The following is a 24,495-nucleotide window of genomic DNA, read 5'->3' on the forward strand; positions in this document are numbered from 1 at the left end:
CGCAGAGCGGGACGCGCCGCTCGCCCCGGCGCCGCGCAGGCTCCGCCCTTCGCCCCGCACCGTAACCTGGCCCGGCTGCGGCGGCGCGAGGCGCTGCGCTCGGCTCCGCTCCTCGCCGCCGGCACCTGCCGCCCCGCCCGCCGAGCTCCTGCGCCAGGGCGCCCAGGGCACCGAGTCCCGGCGGGGCGGGGCCGGGAGAGGCCGGGCGGCGGAGGCCCAGGCCGCCCCGCCGCTCCTGCCTCCCCCCCTCCCTCCCTCCCACCCCCCACCCCGGCGGCGGGGCGGGCGCCCCTCGCTTTGTCTCCAGCACCGGCCGCCGGGGCCGCTCGCACGGATGTGAGATCCGGTAAGCAGCGGCAGCCGCCGCCTTCCCCGGCGTGGGGAGCGCCGGGCAGGGAGCTGGCGGGGCGCCGCCTCCCCGCCTCCATCCCGCCGCTTTGCGCCAACGGTCCCTGCGGGCAGAGGGAGAAGGGGGCGGCGGCGCGCCGTGCGCTGCCTTTCCGGGGCCGGGGAGCGGTGGGAGCCGTGACCGGTACGAGCTCCGTCGGCTCCGCTGCCCTGGCGAACGTCCCCGGTGCGCGGTCGGTCCGGCCCGTCCCCGCCCCGGGTATCAGGTGCGGCGGCCCCGAGCGGCCCGTCGGAAACCGCCCTCCTGTAGGCAGGGCGGGCCTGGCGTGGGAACAGCCCCGGGCGGGCGCGCCGGGGGGCGAGGAGGAGCGAGGGAGCGGCGCTGGGTGCGTGGATGCAGCGTGGGCATCGCGGTGTCACGGGCAACTGCTGGGCGTGCGGGGAGGCGCGGGAGCAGCCAGCCGGGGCTGGGTGAAGCTGCTGAGTTCACTGCATCTACAAAAATAGGTGATTATAGGGTGGTGGGGAGCAGAGTTCAGAACGTTGTCGTGTTTCAGAGAGAGACCAAACTTATAACGGTACTCTATTTTAAAATAATTTCCATATACATGCAAAAGATTATCGTTGGAACAGAAAGTAAAAGAATATATATATATATATAAAAAGAAGAAATTGTGTTTGCTAGGAATCGGTAGCTCTTTCATAAACTACTTCTGCTTATGTACCTCATTTTGTACCTACCTAATTCCGGCCTCTGTAGCATCTAAGGTGTCGCTCTGAAGTGCACCGAGGATAATTCACTTCTCTCACACGTGCATGCGCTGTCCCGTTTCAAAAGGTTGGCAGAAAGTCTCTTCAGGGGGAATTCCTCTTGGTTTGGAATTCTTTATTTATTTAATATGCACATGATTTGGAATGCTTGTCTGAGAAGTTATGGGCAGGAAAACCCCCACCTTTTACTGAGAATGGAAAGTGGCGAGATTATGAGTGAGGTTCTTGGATGGACTGTAGTTCCCAGGGAGTTCATTCCTCAGGTAAAGACTGACTTTGAGACAGTTCTGTCTTCACAGACATGGGTTTTCTCCTCATTGCAGGCTAAAGTGGTTGACCATCTAAAGCTGTAGTTAGCATATATTTGATAAATTGCCTTGGACCATCAGGTCCTAGAAAACAGGACACAGACTCAGAACTTCCTGGGAGAATGGAGGCCAGGCTTGTTGTTGCAGGTGTTGCTGAGGCAATATATTGTGTTACTCTGTAACAGCTGGATTTTCTGAGGTGCTAAATGCATTTTTCCCTGATATATTGCATGTCTAGAAAGATATTAATATAAAATATATTCATATCTAAAGATATGAATAGCTAACCCAAAGGCCAGTGTTGACAAGTCCAGAGTTTCACAGATCACAGGACAGTGTAGGAAGCATTCCTCCCAAATCCTGTATAATTCTGTGGGTGCAAACTTAATAGTTATGGTTTTTTAATAGTATTTTAAATGTCTGTAAGTGCAGGGGGGGGGTTTGTAGTATTATATTTAAAAATAGGGTTCAGTGTCTTGATCAATCCTGCAATCATGTGTATTACTGATATTGCTATGGGGATACTATGAAGGCACTTCTGATGTGGTTTTCTTTTTGTGTGTGAAGCATTCTCAAGGTCAGGCCTTAAGGCGTTTCCTGGAAGTTAATCAGCAAGCTGAGGAAGTATATAATTCAAGGTGAGGGATGTCATGAAATCTCCAACTGCTGAGGGAGTGGCAAGGTGACTTATGCATGAAGACACTGAACAAATGCTGTATAAAAATAAATATTTGGTCTCTGTTTGCTGGACTTGTTCTTATCTGACTCCTGAGATTTTACTTCTGTATCAAAGGTTACACTTCCAGTTTGTGTTCTGAAACTTAGTTTGGTGCCATGTAATGAAAGTCTTTGTCTATATCATTTTAATAAATATTTAACATTTAGATTGTCATGCCAGAAAACATATTTTCTGGTCATAGTTTCCATTATAAATAGAGTATCAGTCCATGAAAGCAAATTATCTTGCTTGTACAGTTCCTGAATGATCTGTGTGTAGTGGCTTAGTGCTATTGTTACATAGGCATCCCTTTTATAAAAATCCAGCATTTTCAGTCTTACATGGATGATGATACCTCATGATAACGCTGTGAGTCAGACACCTGCTCAGACACAACCCATTGCCTACCACTTCCTACTGGCAGCTCTAGATGACTCACAGTTGAGCACAACATACTAGGCAAGCTGTGGGCTGGATACATAATCAACTAGAAAGTGTCTTCCTCTTTTAGCATCTCTGAACCACTGTGAAAAGGCCTTCAGAGATGTCTGGCTCTCTCCATTGATATGGAAAGGAGCTTGGATAGGCTGCAAAGATCATTGGACTCATCCTGAAGGGAAAAGCAAATAATTTGGAAATAGACTCAAAGGTACTCTGTGCGTAGCTTCACTGAGATGAATAGCCTCTTGGCCTGCAAGTGTATAAATGTTAGCCACAAATCATCATGCTCAGCTTTGATATTCTGGATAATTCAGCTGACTTTTGAGAAGCCCTGTGAGCTGACTGTGTTACAGTCAGTGCTGCTATAAAACATGTGCTTACCATTGTCAATCTTAGCAAACTTAAAGAAGAGAAATAAATGTTGTAACTATCCAAGTAGAAAAAATGGTCTAAAGCACACCAAATTCTTCTTGTAGAACCAGACATTCCTGGTTTTTTTTCCCCATCTGCTCATAACATGAGACATCCTGAATCATCTAGGATAGGGCAGGAGGTCAAAGACTTCATTATGAAATCAACTAACTGTATTATCTTACTATAAGCACTGTACTGCAGAAACATGACAGATTAACTGGTAGTTATTTGTACTGGTTGACCACACTCCATCCTGTAGGTAATATCGCTATCAGTTTTTTACCGGCACTTTGCTTACTTAACCATTAGTGTACAAAATAGTCAGAATCTATAGAACTAATGCCCCAAATTACTTTTTTCTAGATTTGAGGCAACAAGACAAGCTTCATTCTTTATAGGCAACTTAACAGACTTCAGATGAACTGTGAATTTGTACGTCAGAAATGTCAATTAAATTTAATTCTCCTTTTTTTTTTTTGTCACCTACATTATGAACCATAAGAAGCAAGACAGAATGGGAATTTGTCATCAGATAGAAACACAAGTTGATTGTTGCAACCAGTTACTTGCCCAATTAACAAGTGATTAACCTCATCCAATTAACCTCCTTATTAGAGGCTATGGAGTCTGAAAGTGTTATAAAATTAAGTAGCAAATATTGCCAGAAAAATTGTTACTTTTTATAGGAAGAACAGAAAGGTTCTTAACCCTTCTATTCTAGTGGGACTTTGAGAGAAATAGGGCTATGGCAGAAAAATCTGTGAAACCTGAGGTTTTGCTAGGAATCATGCTTTCTTTGTTTCTTGGAAGTCTATGAAGTGTTGTAGACCTCTGTGCTGATTTTAGCCTCTCATTTGTTTCCCGTAGCAACACAGCTTCTTGTCTTCATGGTGGAAGTTAGTTTTACCAGTGATGTTATGCAGGTATCTCTTTTTTTCAGTATTTCAGCTGAATCATCAAAGAACAAATTATATAACAGCAGCTATTTCTCTTATTTCTGCCTTCTTCTGGCTTAATGTGCCCTGGTACACTAATTTTGATGGGGGATTGCTGTAGATTTCCTAAAGGAAGGAAATGGCACTGCTTTTCTACATCATGTCTAAAACATCCTTTTAGTAGGTGACTGGAAAGATGGTGTTCTGTGTTGCATAAGTGATTGCCTAAGAAGGCTATTGCTTGTAATCCAAGACATTCCAACATTGGTGATACTTTATCCATGATGTTAAAAATGCTTTTCTGCTGAAACAGAACGGTGTTACCAAAAAAGGGAGAGGGAGGGATTGTGTTTTGTTTTGACACAAGAAACCACAAGAGAAAGAACTGTCGGTTCACAGGTGCATGTTTCAATGTTCAATATTCCCAGTCTGTTTTTCAGCACATTCTCTTAAAAGTGACTAATATCTTTGTTGACAGAGCATATTAATGAATCTGTTAGCAAGCCACCACCTATATGTACAGCTCAAAAACATAGTGTTATGTTGTAGTTGCACAAACATACTAGATTTTGACTTCAAAATAGTCTGCATAAAAATGAATGAGAACATAGGTAAATTTAGGTCAGAGGTCTCCTGTGCTCTGAAGCAATGGGAAAAGACTGTAGGTTCTACATTCATATTCTCTGTAGGGACTAAAAGTCAGGTTCTTGCATGTGTCATGTTGGATGTTGTCTGCATATTGTAGTGTAGTGGTTTATCAGAGTCTTAGCAGACCCAGTAGCAATCTAATTTTATTGATATAGCTGCTTAATGAAGTAATGTTTGTATCTGTTCCAAAAGGATAACTGTCCCTAGAAAACAGCCAGTTGATATTGAAGTAGCTATGTTAACTAAATGTAATCATCCAAATATTTGCAGAACAACTTTTAGAGTCCTCAAATAATTGTTCTATTTTACCTGTGGGGAAACAGGCCATTGTGCCACCCACATTTTCTTTAGATGAAAATAAAGCTCAGTTTTGGATGTAAGATACATCACTGAGTAGTGTAACCATATAAGCAAGACTTGTGTTTGGCAGATCTGGGCATGGAGGATCTCCTCTGCACGTGATTTCTCCCTCTCAGTACCCAAGCAGGTGGAGGTGCTACTGTCTGTACGCCACTGACACAGTCTGCAGAGAGACCTCTAGGCAGTGTGTTGGGAGGTGGGTAGGACTGGTCCTTCACAGTAGGTGAAAAACAGGATATAACCTTGACCCACTTCTAGGAGAGATGATTGTACAGCTCAGCAGCTGCCTCTGGGAGCTAGTGGAGCCTGGGAGGAGATCTTGGCAATGCTGATTAAATGGAGCCATGGAGCTAAGGGGCAGTGTTAAATTATGAACCATTACTGAGACAAGCTTTTCTAGAGCCAAGCTTAGTAGCTCCTACTGTGAAGAGCAACTCCTCCATTGAAAGATGCAGGGTTCTTGGCAAGCAGCTCTTTGCAGTGCTTCTTTTCATTGAAAGGCCATTCTGTTGGTTTTGGTTGATTCAGTTTTTTTCTCTGCACAAGAGAATGATCGTGCCACAACATTCAGTGCTTTGTTGATTTTTTCCAGAAGAGACTGCTAACTATACTAGCTGAATCACTCGCTGTTACAGTGAACGGTTGTTTCAAAAAACATGTTGACAGATGAACATGCTATTTCTTTTTGGAGAGAACCAACAGAAGGCAGTTTGCTATTTAGACTGGTTTTTAGCATATTTTATATCAAACCCAAGTGTGTGTATAAATGATTATGTGCTGTGCCAATACATGGCCTGGCATTTCAGAAGAGCTGAATGAGTTAGGTGCCTGTATTTCTAACCTGGTTTTCACCAAATTCACTTGAACATCCACTTCAAAGTACAGAAGTACAAGTATCTGCCTCATGGGTGACTTATTGGCATGAAACAGTCCTTTATCTTCATCTGGCAATCACTGGATGTGCCCTATTTCAAGTTTGCTGAGACAGTTTAGTTCCATTATGGGTAATTAAAAGGTGTTTCTTACACTTGCTAATTTGGCTATTTTAATGAGAACTGACCCCTTTACTTTTTGAGACACATTTTTAGTCTAGGATTCTATAATTATTGCACTTCCTAGTATAATAAAATGGAGTATTACTGTTTTAACTTCTCATGGCAATATTAAAGTAAGCTTTTTCTTACCATGAGATGAATGCAAAACAGTGCTCTCTAGTAGTTTGTAAAAAGCAGAACTATTCCACATTTTAGCTCCTATATTAACAAATATTTCTAGATATACTGTAAAGAACCTGATCCCAGTGAACTGAACTGAATGATTTTGATGGGAACCACATCTGGGCTTTACATTCCACCAAAATATCAAAACAAAAGAATGAGTATTTTTTAAATAATCCACTATTAAAAAATATGAAAGAATAAATCATCGCTAATGCCCCAAGTCCCTGTTATTCTTAACAGAACCTAAGCTTTGAATGAAAAAAGTGTTTTGGAAAATTTTACCAGTGATCTCTTTAATGCAGCTTTTTAGTGAAGACCGATAGTCAAAATATTGACAAGTGTTCTGAACACAGTGAAGTCATTGTGTTATGACTAATTCCCTTGGAATTTAAAAATATGTTACATAGGGGAAACTAATGTTGATAAGTAACTAGTAACAATGTTTCAAAGTAATGTTACAAAGTGGAAACTAGTGATAAACCTAATACTGAATTTAGGCAGTTACTTGTTTGTAAATATGAAAAACTCATGCAACATTTAAAAAACTCTTCTGAAGAACTGAAGAAAGAAAAGCAGCCTCAAGATGATGATAAGGAGTTGAAATTCAGTCCTCATGCTCTGCAGTCAGCTAGTTTCTGGGAGGTATTGGTACTCTGAGCTCTTCTTTGTGACTGTGCCTTCCCTAGAAAGTTTGAGCAGTGCAGCTCCGGCTGGGGTACTGCCAGTCGCCACGTGCATCCTTTGGCAGAACATGGTCCTGTTTCGCTTCATTGTCTTTGCTGGTACAGTCATCTCACATAGTCAGGTTGTATCAGTGAAGGACATACACTAAATAGACATTTCTCAGTCCGCCATAGGAATGCATGAAGACTGAGACAAGCTCTTTCTGCCCAGCCTATGAGCTGGCTCCACACAAGGCATTGCAAACACAAACTGTGTAACTTAAATAGTTCATACTTCGTTTGGGCTAATAAGCCTTGCTGTGCAGCCATGTGTACCACCTTTCGCTATCAGAGCACAGTTACGTAGCTTGCAAACTTAGCTGGGTCATGCCTCTGTCTCTGAGTGCAGGCAGAGGGGCTCTTGTTTGTCCACATCTATCCTTCCTGGCAGCTGTTTGAAGCATGCTAGCATGCAGCAAACTGTGAGGGCATTGGAGAGTTTGTGATGAATGATGATATTGTACCTCTCAGAAAGCCACGAGAGTTTGTGTGTGCATTCTTCTCATACCACCTTTGTCTTATTAGCCTAGTCTTGAAGTACTTGATATGTCTTGATATACTTAGTCTATCATCATGTATTACTATTTACGTATACTTTAAAATTGCTCTGTCTGATTTTCAGTTCTCTGGTACTTGGTACCATGCTTGTTAGCCTGAACAGAAAGAATGACTTTCAGTGCCATTTAAAATGCTGCTTTTCTCACTTTGTTCTGTTTTCTGTGGCTGAATGCCTTTGATTTAATAAAGCTGAATTTTACAGAGGGTTAATGCAGAGTATAATAAGCACATGGAAAATCAAGCATAATCACACAGGAAAACAAGTGTTTTCTGAGGAGGAAATGGGATTTGGTGGGGAGTGCCATTACCAATGAAATCAATAAAAGTTTCTTAACCCTTGAGTGGTTGTTAAATTTTTATATTCTGATAATGACTCTCAAAAAATTCATCATTAGAAAAGGCTTGATTTGCATGTACAGACATTTCTTCTCAATCAAACATTACCTAAGTCCATCTAAGTTAGTTGGAGTGCCTGAAATTATAAAGCAGAAAAATGTATCTTTACTCTTAAAATTTAGAGCACTTTACACTCTATTAGACTAAGACTGATCCAAGCTAGCATTGCTACTTATCCCCTGTGGTTGGGGTTGAAATGTAGTTCACTGTATTAGCATAACTATTTTGTGTATTTGAATATAATTAGTTTCAGTTACACAGAGAGGTTTTCTATTTGAATTTTCTTTGCTCTTGTAGAGTGAAATATAAATGTATTTCCAGAAGACAGAGTCACTCATCAAGACTAGGCAATTCTTGTAGGCCCTGTACAAGCTCTTAAGGTGCATTTTCAAAGCCAGCTCATATCAATCTAGGACAGCACTGCCTCAGAAAGGGGCAAGTCTCTGTTTTGCTGGCTTCATGTTTCTGTCTTCTCCCTTGCATTCTGAGTTTGAGAAGGAATTTTAAAAGTCCATTTGATTTTAATTTGGATCAGCTACAACTTGCCTTGAAGTCACTGGTGTCAACAAAGTGGAAGTATAAAGTATGGTGGGGGTGAGGTGAGCCCCTTGGCAGTTTCATGGCCTTCAGCCAGCTGAAGGTGGTTGTGAAGCTGCACCGTGAGGAACATTATGCACAGAGACATTTCAGGGAACTGGCAGACATGCCTGTGGTTTTTTAGTAAAGCTTAACTTTCTGCATTTTAATTTATAATTCTGGCTACTGTGTCCACGTCTTAAGGATAATTTATTGGACTGCGGTCATAAGACAGCCCATATTCTTTTTAGGACGACTTCTTTTTTAAACTATGCTGTCACTTATAATAGCTAATATATTTGAGACTTATTTGAGATTTTTGTAAAAGTGATACAAATTCATCCTAGTATTGCTTCTCTATTTACGGTGTCTGTTTTTTAATGTGTTCCTGAAGCCAAATCTAAGAAGTCAGTTTCCTCTTTTATTTGCAGCAATTCTTCTGCTAAGCTCTCGCACTGTGGCTTGACTTGTGCTTTCTGCAGACCTTCTTCATCTTTTCAAACTCTGATGCAATTTTGAGGAAGTGTGAGTTTCTGCTGTTACCAGATGTCTCTTCTTTAAAATACCTGGTATCACACTTTTAAAATTATTATTAATGCTTCTTTAGGTTAAAAAAAATCACTGAAATAACTTAATGTTTATAACTTTAATATTCTTAGAGGCAACCAAGATGAGAAATGTTTGCAAGTAAAGGGTTCCACAATTTGGAACTGCCACAGTGAGACAGAGATTTTTGCTGGAGGATACCATAGGCTTCTTTAACAAAGACCTCTTTGGGAATACTGGCTCCAAAAAACCAAAACACCACTTAGTGGCTTTTGTGTTTCCCACTTGTTGCACTAACATTTTTCCGCTTGCCAACCAGCTAGGTTGAAAAGTCTTCAAGGTGTGGTAATAGTTGAAAGAAGCATGTGAGCCATGTCCAATGTCCTCCATAGGGAAGCATCTCAAGAACATTCTCTTAAACATCCATTTCCTCACTAGGTTTTGCAGAAAGTCCAAGGGATAAAGTTCTTGAAAAGCAGTTTTCTTGCTCAAAAGCTGCTAACTGAAATAGGGAATTGACTAGAAATACAATTCTGCAGCCTGTACTTTTGAACAATATTTTTTTGATAAATTGAATGACTAGAATATGTTGCAGTTTGTCATACTTGCATGCATACTTTAGACTAAAACCAGTGTTCCATTTAGCTATCATAGATCTCCCAGTTGCTTTTAGGGGAAGTAAAAAAAAAAAATCCACAAGTGATGGATAAATGAGTGAATAAATGGTTTAAAATATATGCTTTTTAGGTCTCTCTCTTTTTTTTTTTTTTTTTTTTTTTTTTTTAAATTGTTATTCCTGAGCCATATGGAGCATATGAATGCAGAGTCTCTCATTCTCTTTGGGACTTCACTGGAGTAAAGAGATGCCACCCAGAGCAACCTTGACAGGCTTGAGAAGTGGGCCCATGCAAACCTCATGAAGTTCGACAAGGTCAAGTGCAAGGTCCTGCATGTGGGTTGAGGCAATACCGAGCACCAATGCTGGGTGATGAGTGGATTGACAGCAGCCCTGTGGAGAAGGACTTGGGGGTGTTGGTGGATGAAAAACTGACTATGAGCCGGCAATGTGCACTTGCAGCCCAGAAAGCCAACAGTATCCTGGGCTGCATCAAGAGAAGTGTGGCCAGCAGGTCGAGGGAGGTGGTTGTTACCCTCTACTCCAATCTCATGAGACCCCACCTGCAGTGCTGTGTCCAGCTCTGGGGCCCCCAACATAAGAAGGACATGGACCTGTTGGAGCGAGTCCAGAGGAGGCCACAAAGATGATCAGGGGGCTGGAGGACGTCCCTTATGAGGACAGGCTGAGAGAGTTGGGGTTGTTCAGACTGGAGAAGAGAAGGGTCTGGGGAGACCTTATTGCAGCCTTCCAGTACTTAAAGGGGGCTACAGGAAAGATGGGGAGGGACTCTTTGTCAGGGAGTGTAGGGATAGGACAAGGGGTAGTGGTTTTAAACTGAAAGAAGGCAGATTTAGATTTAGATATAAGGAAGAAATTCTTCACTGTGAGGGTGGTGAGGCACAGGAACAGGTTGCCCAGAGAGGTTGTGGATGTCCCCTCCCTGGCAGTGTTCAAGGCCAGGTTGGACGGGGCTTTGAGCAACCTGGTCTAGTGGAAGGTGTCCCTGCCCAGGGCAGGGGGGTTGGAAATAGATGGTCTTTAAGGTCCCTTCCAACCTAAACCATTCTATGATTCTATGACTTTATTTCTGCTTAGGATCTGAGCTGCATGGGCAGAAGACTAACATGAGCCCTGCACTGGCCAAGTTTTTAGCCCTCTTCTTTCACAGTCTACCACATCTACAGTGATTCAGCTGAAGAAGGGTTTCAGGTGGAACTTGCCATAAGGTATTATGTTTCTTGGTGTAATCTAAAGCAAAAATATTTCATTACTGTGGTGCCATGGGGCCTTTCTACAGTTTGTGACCAGGCAATGTATAGGCTCTCCTGCCAAGCTGATCATTTACATCAGAACTCCATGTATATAAAATTAAATTATTTAGAGAACAATTAGTACTGCAACAACAACATATGCTGATGTCTTGAGTGTATAAGCCATGCTCTATTTTTTTTTGTCACAAATTATGCAAGCACTTTGAATACCTTAATTTCAAAAAAGCAGGTCTTGAAGTTGAATTCAGACACTTGTGACGTACCTGATGATGAGAATAAAAATCTTGAAAATGGAGAACTTAGGTATAGAGTCAAGCAAGAATATATTCATTGAGACTGGGAGGTCATCCATAAAAGCAGAGTAAGATTGGTTTAATAAGGCGTAATGAATATAGCAGTAATGGCTTTTACAAGTAAAACAGGATGATTCTGATTATTTTAAAGAAAGTGTATTACTTAAATGAGTTTGATGTCTCCTGTAATACTTGCACTAATGGTTACAATTAAAGTCTGATCTAATAGATACTGTTAGTTTTTGGAAAAAATTAGGAAGACCCAAATACAGAAATCAATACTTGAGAAATGGAACTATCTAAAACCACATTAGACATCTGGTCTCCAGAGAGAGGTGTGCTGAGAAAATATCTTTGCTGAACCCACTCTTTATACAAAAGCATAAAGCATATTTATTGCAATATATAAAGTGCCTTCAACATTCATGATCAAATCTGTTTAGACTGAGTGCACAGAAGTGAAAAACCACATTAGGAGCTTAATTTTCATATTTCCCTTTTAGAGTTGTTTTTTGACGTTTGGAGAGGGGGGCTGTTTGGGTTTTTCTGATTACCACAACATATCTAAATATTTGTCATTACTTGTTCAGAGCTGTACAAGGAGCCATTACTATCAGTTGACTCATCAGAGTTCACTGTATTTTGAGTGTTGTTGAAGTCAGCAAGCTGTGCAGGTGGAACACATGGTGCTTGAAGTATTTTTTTTGTTTTATATTACTGGTATGAGTTTGTGTGCCAAGTTTTATTTTTAATTATATGCTTAGCAGGAAAAAAGATGCCAGATTCACACTGTTTATAAATATGTTTGTCAAAACATATGCTCAAGGAAGCATAGGTTCTGTGATTAGTCTTTGAACTTTTGAGGTTTTCACTTAATGTTTGAAAGTTTGGGGGTTTTTAAGTCGCTGTAAAAATATTTTCTTATATTGTGTTCAAATCCACTGTAATATCATTAGAAGAGGCCATCCAGTCCATAACTGTCCTGTAAGCCCCCATGCATTCCCATTATAAATTCTAGATGCCTAGTAAAACTTAGATTATTACTAAATATGTAAGTACTGTGATACTGAAGGAATGAGTGGGTGCAGGCATGCAAACTTACGTGACATTTGAATGTATTTCTAATCTGAATGGCTTGTCTTATTTTTTCCAGCACACAACCACAATCAACGTATCTGTGTTCAACTTTCCCTTGGGCTAATAAACCCTGAGACAGCTGGCTGCAAATACTGAGCACTGGATTGATACTGCCCTTTGCAGTCAGATGGAGACTTTAGAGGAAAAGAGTGATCTCCTTGGTTTGCAGACAGACAACAACATGGAACAACCATTCACTGTCAGCTCGTTGGTATGTTATTACAAAGAAATGCTTTAATGACTGAGCACCCTCTCTTTCAAATAGGAAACAATTCAAGAGAGCGGTTTAGCAGTATTGGCTGTCAGCTACAAGTGTCTCTTCCTGCATGCTGCCAGTTCTTCCCATGTTCTGCCTGATGGCTTTGTTGGAATTTATATTATTTCTATATATGTGTTTATGAGGTTTTAGCTTTTTTCGGTAACTTTTTTAAGAAGTTGAAGTGAACATTTTGAATAGAAAAATTTTCATCAAAGTAAGAGGAAACAGCTTGCAGTAGCCAATTATTTAGCCACTTAACAGGAAGGTAGTGATTCTAATAAGCAGCTATGCTGCTTCTTCAGTAGAGTTAGTTCTATCTTAGGTTCTAACTGCCTCGTTTGAAATTGTAAATAAACAATTGAAGTGAACTGTTGACTGACCAGGGGAATTTATTGTTCTTTGTTAGCTGAACTATACCCAGCAGTCATACCCTGCACATCATGTAATAGGAGACTGAGTGTTCAGGCCCTCCATCATATTATTTCAGTAACTTAAGGCAGAACCTTGTAGGATTTCATGTGTGTGGGATTCTAAAGAGAACACACTTTGTGTTGCCTTTGATCATTTCTATGGGGGTTTATTTAATTTTATCTTTTTTTTTTTTTTCTGGGACTTTTTTGTAGTTTGAAGATTTGGGGAGGGGGATAAGATCACTTTTCATCTGTAATTGCAATCACTATTTATTTGCAATTGAGAAACGTGTTGGAATGTTTCAACTGTGGCTAGCAGTGGGGAAACCAGGGCCTATTTTGAGAAAAAAGATTTCCCTTGAGTTTCTTGAATGAGATCACTTACTGAAAGTGAAACGTAATATCTGGTTCTCCTTGCTAATATCTGTTCTTTTACAGAAAAAGCTAGTAGCTATTCCTGACCATACAGACATCTCTGTGACCCCAGAAGAGAGAGTACGTGCCTTAAGCAAACTTGGCAGCAATATCACAATCAATGAAGATATCACTCCACGTCGTTACTTTAGATCTGGAGTAGAGATGGAGAGAATGGCATCAGTATACATGGAGGAGGGAAACCTGGAGAATGCTTTTGTTTTTTATAATAAGTTCATAACGTAAGAAACCACTTGTAGTCATTACAGCTTATAATTCTGAGTAAACTGAAATGAAGAGTTGCAGTGAAAACAGGGCACCCTTTTAGATTCGGAGCAAAATTTTTAGTGTGCTCTTGCAGAACAGCTGTGTTCTCTGGAGATCTTTAGCCTAACCACAGGCTTTGTTATAATTTTGTCTCAACTGTTAGTATGGTAGTCCTATCTATCTATTAACTGCCAGGCATGAACTAACTTAATATACAGAGGTTTAAGTTTACTGTACCAGGCCATACTGTGAGCAATGTTTCCCACAGATTATTCTATATCTATCAGCATGTTGGTTAAATATAGTGCATGGTTTAAAAAGCAACATTTAGATAAGATTTCTGAGCCTTTAATAGTTATGCCCTGTGAGCTTCTGCCAATCTTAAAGATGGTAGTATTGCACAGCACTTAAAAAAACATGGAAACATAGCTTTTTGCCTTTTTTTTACTTTTCTTTTCCAAAAGGATTGAGTATAATTTATTGCTTCTTACAGGAGTAAATGCAAATTCCACAATATATGTTCATTGTAAGATTATTTTCCCCACCCAAAAAACCCAAATCTGGACAGCTTTCATTACAACTATCAAAATAACCACCTGAAAAATGTATCAGGGGCAGATTTAAACTTTTTAACTAGCTAGTTTTGCTGTAGGATTGATTGGTTTATTTTCTTACTTCTGAAAGGGGTTTTTTATTTGCATATTCTAAAATTTTTATAATAGCAGACCTCCATCCTCCCCCACTTAATTTCATCATACTCTGAAAATGACCAAATCTTTGTTATTCCACTTAATTTTAAATGTATGTATCTCCATAAAAAGAGGGTCTCGAGGTGAACATTGCACAAATTGCTGAAAAAATGATAGCAGCTGTGAATTCCAGACTCTTTGCAGCTGAGTGTTTGCCATAATTTAGACGTCTGGATAGGTTAATAATACTGCAGTTAGCTGTGCAGCTTTGGTCTGGTAAAAATAGCTGCTTTAATGGTAGCCAGTGCTTCATTCTGGACTTCCCATTTAAGATGCAGCATTTCAGCGAAGGACACATAAAGACAGCAGAAATAGGATTTATTAACACTGACTAGGGTGGAGGGTGCTTTTGAGTGCTGTTTTTAGGTGCTGGCTGCTAGTTACCCCTTTTTTTAACCCAACCCACTACTAATGAAAACCAAAAGATACTCAGATGTAGAAAATAATCTCTTGTCATTACCCTATCTGTCCCATACAAGTCTATACAAGAATTAAAGTGTTAGTTTAAACAAATGTGTAGAAACCTGCTCCAACTCATCTGGAATTCAGTGTTTAATAGTTAGGTGAAACTGATTTTTCTGCCAACATAAAAGCTATTGTGGATATTCCTCTGGTTACTAAGGCAAACACATGCATGTTTAATTTTCTAGATTGTTTGTAGAAAAGCTGCCCAGTCACCGAGACTATCACCAATGTGCAGTACCAGAAAAACAAGATATTATTAAGGTAGGGTTATGGTTTCCTGGCCTTTAAGAAATGTTTCCCCCAGAATCTGTCTGTTCTTTCCTAGCAGTTCTCTTCCTCCAGTAGACACATAACCCACAACAGCCACCACAGCTTGAATTTCTGATACCTTTCTGCACTAGTCGTTCATGTTTTATTTTGGTTTAATCACTTGATCATTACTGGAAATTGTTCTAAAAGGTGAACAAGAACAGTCTCTGAATAAGTTGGTAGACTGCTGGAAACCTAGGTACATTACTCCTGAAAGTTTACATATTAAAAATACACTAATTTAACAATACTTAGAGTTTGATTCTGGTCCCAATTATGTGAGTGGCTGATGGTCCAAACTGACTGTTGCAAACAGAGGGAAAGAGGCTTATATGGCATTACTGGTGTCTGTGCATTATTTGCTTAACCTGCTAAATAATAAAAGTATATTTTTTTCTTTCTTTATTACTGAATATGTATTTACTTAGTTTTTACCAGATTTTTTTTCCTCCACTTGTATACAAAATAGTTTTACTTTCTCCCCCCCCCCCCCCCCCCCCCCCCCCCCCCCCCCCCCGAAAGAGAAGTTTCAAATACAGCCTTATACTGAGCTTAAAACAGCTGGAATTGCCAGATGAGAATTATATAATAAGCATAAGTGTCTCTTGCTTCATGCTGCCATATTTGCATGCTTTCTCTACTGTTAAAACTGAATAATGTTATATTCAAAGCCAAAATGCTTCATGCCAAATTTTGACTGTGGCTCACAATCTGGGAAAACATCCCTGTTTAGAAAAAGCATCTAGCATATGCTCCCTCCTCTGGCACTCAGTAGGATTAAGCATGTGCTCTCTTTCCCTCCCTTGCCTACGGCTTCTAAGTTATTTTGTAGTAGCCTCTGCATCAGTAGAAAACATTGGGCGTTGTTTTTGTTTTACAAAACAAAATTGGTTTGTCTGCCGGGGCTGTCACAGGAAGCTATATGTGTAGCTATCTCTGCAAATAAACTTCCCCCCTCACCCCCACCCCTGGGAAATGGACATAATTCAGTCATATTTCTGTCCAGGAGGTCCCAGAGAAAAATGTGATGATCCTACTTGAAACATTGAAAGTTGGACTTGACTTTTTTTTATAAATTACACCTACAACAAAAATGTTAGTCGTCACACACCTATTAAACAAAACAGAGATAATAGATTGCTAGAAAAAGGACTAATCTTTCCTTGAGATAAGAAGTACTCATGTCACACCTTTCACTGACATAAATTAATATAGCTTTACTGAAATCAGTGTACTATAGAACTTTCATAAGCTGATGATTTAGTGTGTATTTCTTCCTTTCTTTCCTGGTAGAAAAGCAATATTTTTTTATTTTGTATTTTTTGTAATCTCTATTACAGCTGAATGTATTTTCCAAGTGGTTCATTTAAAAAATGAAAAATAAAATTATCTGTCTTTCTCCCCCACCCCAAAGAAATTGAAGGAGGTTGCATTTCCACGGACAGATGAATTGAAGAGAGATCTTTTAAAAAAATATTCTTTAGAATATCAAGAATACATGCAAAACAAAGTAAGTTTTATATGGTTATTAAGTCTTTGGTATGAATATTTTTTCTGTCATATAATCTTCTTAAAAATTAGGCAGTAAAATGCCAGTTCTACAAGAATGTAATAATTTCACGGGCTGCTTAGAATGACTTTTCACTTCTCAGAATCTAATCAGTTGGTCATTTGAAAACAAGTAATGCAATTGTGTGCTTGGAAATAAACGTGCTGTGATGTTTACATAATAACAGTCTGTGAATATCTGAATAGTCTATGAAAATCTGAATTTTGTTTTATAAAGAGGATATTGTTCAGACACAAAAGTATGTGGAAAAAAGTCTTTTGGCTCTGAATGTGCTCAAGTTTGAATTGATCCTCTTTGAGTCTTTAAGTAAATACTTAAAGTAAATACTTTGAGTAAATACTTCAGTAAATACTTGCATCTTGTGTATTGAAGTCACTGAAAACAGGACCTCTAGTTTTAAAAACTTGTCTTGAAAGGAGCATCTGAGAAAAAACACATTTTCTTTCCTTCCCTTGAAATGGACCTAGAGAATTAAGAAGAAAAAAAACCCAATCCAAGTCAACCCCCACACCTGTCACTGATTGGTTTGAGGCTTTCTTTCCTGCTCGATTTTGTTCATGATGTTTAAGAAATTACTTTGCTGTGGTTTTTTTCATTTGCTTCTGGAGATGCTTGATGCTGTTCTTTACCAGGAGCAGGAAGGGCTGTTGAAACCTGCAGCTTCCCTTGCAGTGCATGGTTCAGCAGGTGACTTTGGGGCCAGGGGGCGTACATAGACCAGAGTGCAGAAGGCACCTAATGTGTCTGAGGCTGGGGAGGCTGTGCTCCAAAGCCAGGTTAAGCAATCCAGGGGAAGTTGAGGAAAGAAAGTAGCAGGAGAGAGTCGACAAATCTATCCAAACAGCAGTAACAAAACCAAATAACAAAATGCATTATGAAATCTACCCAGAAAATCCATGTGCTCATGGATCTCTAGTTGCCCTGAAAATTGTAAGGGCTTACACTTTTGTCTGGTCTCTTTACCATCACTGTTCTGAAAAGTCATTTTCTAATGACTTTATTACAATGGGCAAATGAGGCCAGTGCTATCACTGCTGAAGTAAAAATACGAAGCATCACAGATAAGCAGATTGGAAGCTTTGTGTTAGGAATTCCTTCCTTACTGTATTTCCTTCCATATCATACTATTTTTGGGTTGTAGTTGTATTTGCCAGTTCAGCAAACAGGTTCCAAAAGCCTTAATTTTTAATGGCAGGATTTGGTGGTTTTATTAAACAATCAAATTGCTTCATTTTTTGTAGCTTCTTTTTAGTGTTCTGAGAATGTCACTATTTTGCGTATGTTTCAGAACAAATATAAAACTGAATTGCTGAAGAAACTAGAGCATCAAAAGCTGATAGAGGCAGAGAAGAAACGAATCGCACACATGCGGCAACAGCAGCTTGAATCAGAACAGTTTCAATTCTTTGAGGATCAACTTAAGAAGCAAGAACTAGCTCGAGATCAGAAAATCAAAGAGAGTGTGGTTATGTCTGAACAGATAGATGGAAGTATGCTATCTTGTATTTCCGTACCGGAGAACACTTCCTTATCTACTGCACTGCTTGAGAAAAAAGAGCGGAGCGGTACATCTGGCTGCGCTGGACACTCGCCTCCAGTAAATCGGGTCTTAAAGCCAGCGGCTACTTTAGGTGCTGTTCAAAGTAAGTGCAGAGATTTTTTTTTTTTTTTCATTTTTTATTTTATCTGTCTCTTTGCTGCTTATAGCAGTCCACATATTGCATATGCATATGTATTTACTCACCGTGAGGATGTCCATAGTGAAGTAAGCATGAACAGGTTGATGTACACACAACAGTTCCATATAATTTCTTCATTTTAAGAGAGGAGATCAGTTGCAGTTTCATGTTTCCAGTTGAGTATCAATAGATGAATCTAGACGTTGAGCCTTAGCGTTCCTGTGGAATGAAGTCTGAATCTTGCTGTGGATTTCAAGCGAACAGAAGCAGAACCTGCAGTGATTCACCCTGGAAAGCCCTGGTCTGGAAAATGGTGTCAGTTCACTGTCACCTCAGGGGCAGGCTAGTAAGCGTATCTTATGGGCTGATGACCTCAATTTAGGGTGAATTGCTTATGCTGTAGATTTATTCTCATTAGAAATCTGTGATGTGGTAAGTATAATTCTTTCACTTTTAAGAATTTCCTGTAACTGTGTATTTCCTTATTTTAGGGAACTTCACTGTGTAAGCTGCAAATGCCTTTTTATCTCTTTTTTTCCTTTTTTTTTTTTTTTGTTAGCTCAATTGGCCGAAGCACTTAGAGGCGTCATTTTGCCCAGGGATCTCTGTCACAAGTTTCTGCTGCTAGCAGAGGCAAATACAGTAAGAGGAATAGAGACATGTGGAATTCTCTGTGGAAAACTGGTACAGTTTAACCCTCACATTTGTATGGGGAAGATGTATTTGATGGTGCTGTATTTTCCTGTAATATATTGATTTCAGAGCAAAAACTGATCTAAATGATTAGTCTTTAATGTAATTAACTTCATATCATAACCTGAGTGGTCACTTCAGCAGTATGGGCTTGCATACTGAAACATCTGATCAAAGTACACTGCTGCTGTTATAAAATGTAGCAAGTTTTGCAGCATGCTATACAATACAGGCTTTTTCGAGTACTTTCCCTGGCATTCATCTAAGGTAAGTGAGGTTTAGTTACAGGACAATGAAATATAAAGACTGTTAGAATCTACTGGAGTCATCAAATTCATAATGGTGCAACAAAAAAGAAGAAGAAAATCCCCCCCATCAAGCCATAAAACATCTGATTTTCAGGCTGTTTTTTTCCTTTGACCTAGAAGACATTTAACATCCTTTCAGAGTAGGGAAAAATGTCATGGCTGATGCTGGCATACAAAGAATTTTAAAGATGATGTCCAAGTGTATTTGAATTGTATAAAGAGAAAGAATAGCAAGAGTAGTGATGTTCCAAGTTTCACAGAAAATAATTATAGTATTCTCAAACCTCTTTTTTATGTTTTTATTTGTTTTAAAGGACAACCTTTTCACACTGGTCTCTGAGAACATTTCAATGCAATAATCTCATGTTCTTACTAATATTTCCCTGTATATTTTCATGATAAAATGCTAAGGTATATTTCCAGGTGCAGTAAGTCAGTATGGCTGCACTGGAATCAGTGAAGCTATACTGCTTTGTTTTAGCAGATAGTCTGACATCTTTCAGATTCTGATTCAGCATTTATTCATTAGCTCATTTGTCCACTCTAAGTCAACGTTTGCTTTACAGACACATAATGAATTTACCATTACCCATGTAATAGTGCCAAAGCAATCTGCAGGACCAGACTACTGCGACATGGAGAACGTGGAAGAATTATTTGGTATTCAGGATCAGTATGATCTCCTCACTTTGGGTTGGATCCATGTACGTATGACTCATAGATTCTGGCTTTTCTATGTCTATATCTGCATACTGTGTGAAAAAAAACTCAGAAATAACAAATGAAAGAAGTAATTGGAATAATCCAAATTAATTTGCTCTAATTGTAGTGATGTAAATGAGCACTAATGTTCTCCACAGATGAGTTTTTCTTAAGGCAGTTGAGTCATCCTGTTGAAACAATGGGCCTGCTTTTGCCAGTGCAGATTTGTTTATGTCGATTTAGGGGTATTTTATTACTTTGTAATGCCATTTATTTTTCTACTGTATTCAAAATTTGGGAGGGAGGGTATGGTATTGTTTAAACTTTATATTAATTTAATTCTTAGGGATTTTGGACAATCAAGTCATTTTCCTTTGTCTTGTGCTTCTTCATTCCACCTTTTTCTCCCCCATGATCAGAAAATTGCTTGTACATCTGGTTGTGAATGTGCCTCCATAAACCTCGTGCTGAAAAGCCACCCTAACAATGTAGAATCTGGGTTAACAGAAACTTAAGAAACCAACCTGGGGAAGTACTGATGCTTTCACTTGTTACAAATTATCGTTCCTTCTTGAATGTATGTCGACCTTGATTTGTAAGAAATATTTCATGATGTTGAGTTTTCCCTTTCTTTTTGTAGACACATCCAACACAAACTGCATTCTTATCCAGTGTTGATCTTCATACTCATTGTTCTTATCAGCTAATGTTGCCAGAGGCCATTGCAATTGTTTGTTCACCAAAGCATAATGAGTGAGTTCTGATTTTTCTAAGTAATATTTAGATATTTTCCCCTTCTCCTTATCATAAAATTTGATCAAATGCAAACAACACATGTCAACTGGGATGAAGGGCAGGAATATTTTATTGTGAGTTTGTTTTCTTTAAGTTGTTTAGACTTGCATTCCAGTCAGTCTCTACACACAGTGTTGTTTCTGGCTTCTCTCTCCTCCTCCCTTCCCAGCCTCAGGTTTTAAATTGTATTTATTTTTATACTCTGCTCAACCAAGTAGTAATGACAGGAGTTGCTCTTCTGGAGACCTCACTGCCAGTGCCCTACCACAGACTTATCTTAATTCTGTCTGATGAAGGAAGTAGAGGAGTGAGACATAGGATGATATGAAAATTGCAGTTTGGGTAATAGAGAGATAAAAGATCACTTTTTTGATAATAAGATCCTATTTTTGTATTTCATAAAATATAAACAATAAGTATCTGGAAAAACCTGGAACTGTGTAAGTATTAATGTGAAGGTTTATAATGGAACAGGTTGCCCAGAGAGGGTGTGAAGTCTACATCCTTAGAGTTATTCCAAACCTGAATGGACATGGTCCTGGGCAACCTGCTCAGCATGATTCTGCTGGAGCAGTGGGGTTGGACTAGGCAATTGTCAGAGGTTCCATCCAACCTCAACAATTTTGTGATTCTGCTTTGGTGTGCCTGGCATTTCAAGGCCCCAGGGCTAACTAACTCCATTCTTTAGACTGTGCATTTCTTCAGCTTTTCTTTCTGGCCTTCTGCCGCTGTAGATGACTTCTATGAATCCCGTTCTGCTTGCCTAATTTCCTGTATGGGCCATTTGGGTGGCAGAGCTGTAAATACAGAATGAGCAGCAAGTACACAAGCACTAGGCTTTGTAACCCAGAGCACGTCTGCATACCTTCTCAAATCTCTGGCCTTCCAAACTTCTTTCATAGTTTATGCCTATACCATATAACCAACTCTAACCCGTTACTCCTATCTGTAACATTTATTAATCAGGTGCTATCCCGTAGTTATCAGGTATTAATGTTCTTTACGGAAGGGTGGGTTTTCTAACATTTTATTCAATATTCAAAGTGTTAGATCAGCAGTGCATTTTCTAGTGCTTTCTATTACTTGATGACCTAAAAGAGTGGGAAAGACATGTACTTTTACTGGTCATTTACACAGCTAGCTTAAAAGAGAACAGCCTTTAAGTTGACCCTCTAGAGTTCAGTGAGTGAAATGCAATCCAGAACACCTAAGTTTCTGGTTTGTATCTGTTCCTGTATGAACTAGCCTTGGCCCTTAGTAGGCTAACTTGCCTAATGGGAATAGCACCAGTACTGTGTTTGGTTTTTTTCCCTTCCCCTCATGATCTCTTCCTTTACAGGAATACAACTGCCCTTGATATCAAATACCTTTAAGAACCCAACTCAGCCTTGGCTCCTGTGTATCAAAGGTTACTGAGTACCATTCTGTTGTCCTTCTGTTAAGCTAAGAAATTTGTGTGTGAAACCTTGGACATGTAGTATGAGAGCAGTATATAACAGGCGTTTCATCTTTTGCTTTCCAGCACTGGCATCTTCAGACTTACTAATGCTGGCATGCTAGAAGTTTCTGCATGTAAAAAGAAGGGATTCCATCCACATACAAAGGACCCTAGGTTATTTAATGTAAGTATATAATCCCAACATGGTTTTGACTATTCAAATTCTTGCCCATGGTTCTGCTGCAAGCAGAAATTATATGTGCTTCAGATTAGATTGCTTTCTAATTTTTCTCCCATTTTAATGATTCGTTACCTTTACTTCACTGACCAAGAATAGACATCAGGAGTCTTAAGCAGTCAATAGCAGCCATGAGATGAGTGTTACACACTGCCATTCAAATGGTGGCTAACCAGAGGCATTTACCATTAGTGACCACTTTTACCTGCTTTCAGAACAAGCAAAAGCCACAGTTTCAAATGGGAGTTATTCCTAAACTCTCCAGTCTTTAAGCAAAGAATTCAATTCATCTCCCCAACTGTAGTGTCCCAACAGAACATCCCAGCTTCTAAAAAGTGCAGCTATGAGTAGATTAAGCCCCACTTCCTTCATTGCCCAGAATTTTCCACAGGTTTCTCATAAGCCTTTCTCAGTAACTACCATATTCTTTGATGTTTTAATAGCATAGTACACACTATATGTATGGCTGAACAGTATAGTCAGAATTATCAGAAACGTCACTGTTATCTGAAAGACAACACTCTTTACCTTTGAATAATTAAGATTATTTTTTAAAATGGGGCTCACTTCAAATACAGATCAACTCATATAGCTCAAAATAAAATTATCAGATGCAGAAAAGTAATGCTGAAAGACATTGGAAATTACTTTGTAGGATGCTCAGAATGTCAGTATTACTTCTCAAAAGAAGAAAAGGTTGGGGTTCTTTGTTTTGTTCTGTTCTTTTATCATTGATTGTAGGGGTAATGAGAATTTAGTCCAACTCCAAAAAATTTTAAGACTTGCTCCAGATAGTCTCTTTTCAGTGGTCCTTTACAGACTTAGTTCATTAATGAAGTTACTGGCCACTTGAGCTCATTTGTAATCATTAGACACACTGCTGGTATTGCATATCAAATACAAATATCCTTTCAAGTACAATCCCCAAAACATATTGCTCTTCCAACAAAAACAGTAAGGTCACAGCCTCATTTCCTGAAGGAAAAATATCAGGGGTGAGAATATGAAAGCTTCATGAAACTTGACTAAAACAATCCTAATCTGCATCTGGTTTCTGGTAAAAACTCCTCCACAGACCCAGTACAAGCTGTTACTTAGTCATGACAGTGTCTAAAGACACAATCTAGTCCTAAATGCCTAAAAAACAATCTATCATGTGGGCAGACACATCTGAAGCCACTGTAGGAAGAGAACAGAGTTCATGCTTTCCTTGCTGCTGTCCCCCATGCAACCTGTTCTAATGCAGCACACACCTTCCTTCTCCATTTCAGGTATCCCATGCTGTGATACGTAAAGGATAGCACAGAACTATAACCTATTTCACAGGCTAAGCACTAAATAATATCATCTTTACAAATTTATTTCTGATTGGATGTTGTAGTCTTTGCTTTATTCAGCAGTCTATACCTGTGACAGTCAGGTTTGCCTGTCAACAGGTACAACCAATGTTGGATAGATAGATAAATAGATGGATAGATAGGCATAGTATTAAGCAGGCTCAGAAAATTAAAAGGAACCAATAGCCCTCATATGCTGTTTTACTGAAACTGATTTCTGTGAGTAATGGGTTGACTTCTTCTGCAGCCATGTACCCACGTGGTTGGAAAAGACATAAAGATAATTGTGCTGGATCTGAGGTGATATGGATGGACGATAGAGGTGTTACTCTACAAATGGCCAAAACAGAAAAATGGATTCCTGTTTTTCCTACATTTTCAGAAATTACTTTTATATTTATACATTTTAGATTGAATGGTTTGATATTTATTGCTCTAGCCTGTTTTGGAGTTATTTTGTTGCTCTGTCAAGATGGAGTTCAGTGGCATTACCCCTGAAACTGTAAACAAATCACACCTACAAAACACAACAATAAAATGAACTTCAAACAACACTAACTGTGTTGAAATAAGTAATGTTT

The 24,495-nt window shown here is 39.4% G+C and overlaps 1 protein-coding gene across 4 annotated transcripts; it reads left to right on the top strand.

Annotated features, from left to right (window-relative positions):
- Positions 1 to 88: 88 nt before the first annotated feature.
- On the top strand, positions 89 to 24,459 carry STAMBPL1 (STAM binding protein like 1). Of its 4 annotated transcripts, none has more exons than XM_074830874.1 (12): positions 9,760 to 9,913; positions 10,676 to 10,806; positions 12,298 to 12,492; positions 13,389 to 13,606; positions 15,031 to 15,106; positions 16,569 to 16,664; positions 18,013 to 18,367; positions 18,963 to 19,045; positions 19,971 to 20,108; positions 20,747 to 20,859; positions 22,424 to 22,523; positions 24,162 to 24,459. In XM_074830874.1, the coding sequence occupies exons 3-12, from the start codon at positions 12,409 to 12,411 to the stop codon at positions 24,216 to 24,218; spliced, it is 1,320 nt and encodes a 439-aa protein (XP_074686975.1). In that variant the 5' UTR covers positions 9,760 to 9,913; positions 10,676 to 10,806; positions 12,298 to 12,408; the 3' UTR covers positions 24,219 to 24,459. The 4 variants fall into 4 exon arrangements, with proteins under 4 accessions (XP_074686973.1, XP_074686975.1, XP_074686972.1 ...); XM_074830871.1 differs by having other exon boundaries at positions 9,764 to 10,101; positions 18,963 to 19,087; XM_074830870.1 differs by having other exon boundaries at positions 9,764 to 9,913; positions 18,963 to 19,087.
- Positions 24,460 to 24,495: the final 36 nt, after the last annotated feature.

This window comes from Strix aluco, chromosome 7 (genome assembly GCF_031877795.1).
Source record: "Strix aluco isolate bStrAlu1 chromosome 7, bStrAlu1.hap1, whole genome shotgun sequence".
Lineage (NCBI taxonomy): Eukaryota > Metazoa > Chordata > Aves > Strigiformes > Strigidae > Strix > Strix aluco.

What these genes read in the sequence shown, in the direction of transcription:
- STAMBPL1 (XM_074830872.1), top strand. Translation starts at nt 12,409, where the DNA reads ATGGAGACTTTAGAGGAAAAGAGTGATCTCCTTGGTTTGCAGACAGAC. An exon ending in AAGAATACATGCAAAACAAA is followed by an intron (nt 16,665 to 18,012) that starts GTAAGTTTTATA and finishes CGTATGTTTCAG; the next exon opens with AACAAATATAAAACTGAATT. An exon ending in AGGACCCTAGGTTATTTAAT is followed by an intron (nt 22,524 to 24,161) that starts GTAAGTATATAA and finishes CTTCTTCTGCAG; the next exon opens with CCATGTACCCACGTGGTTGG.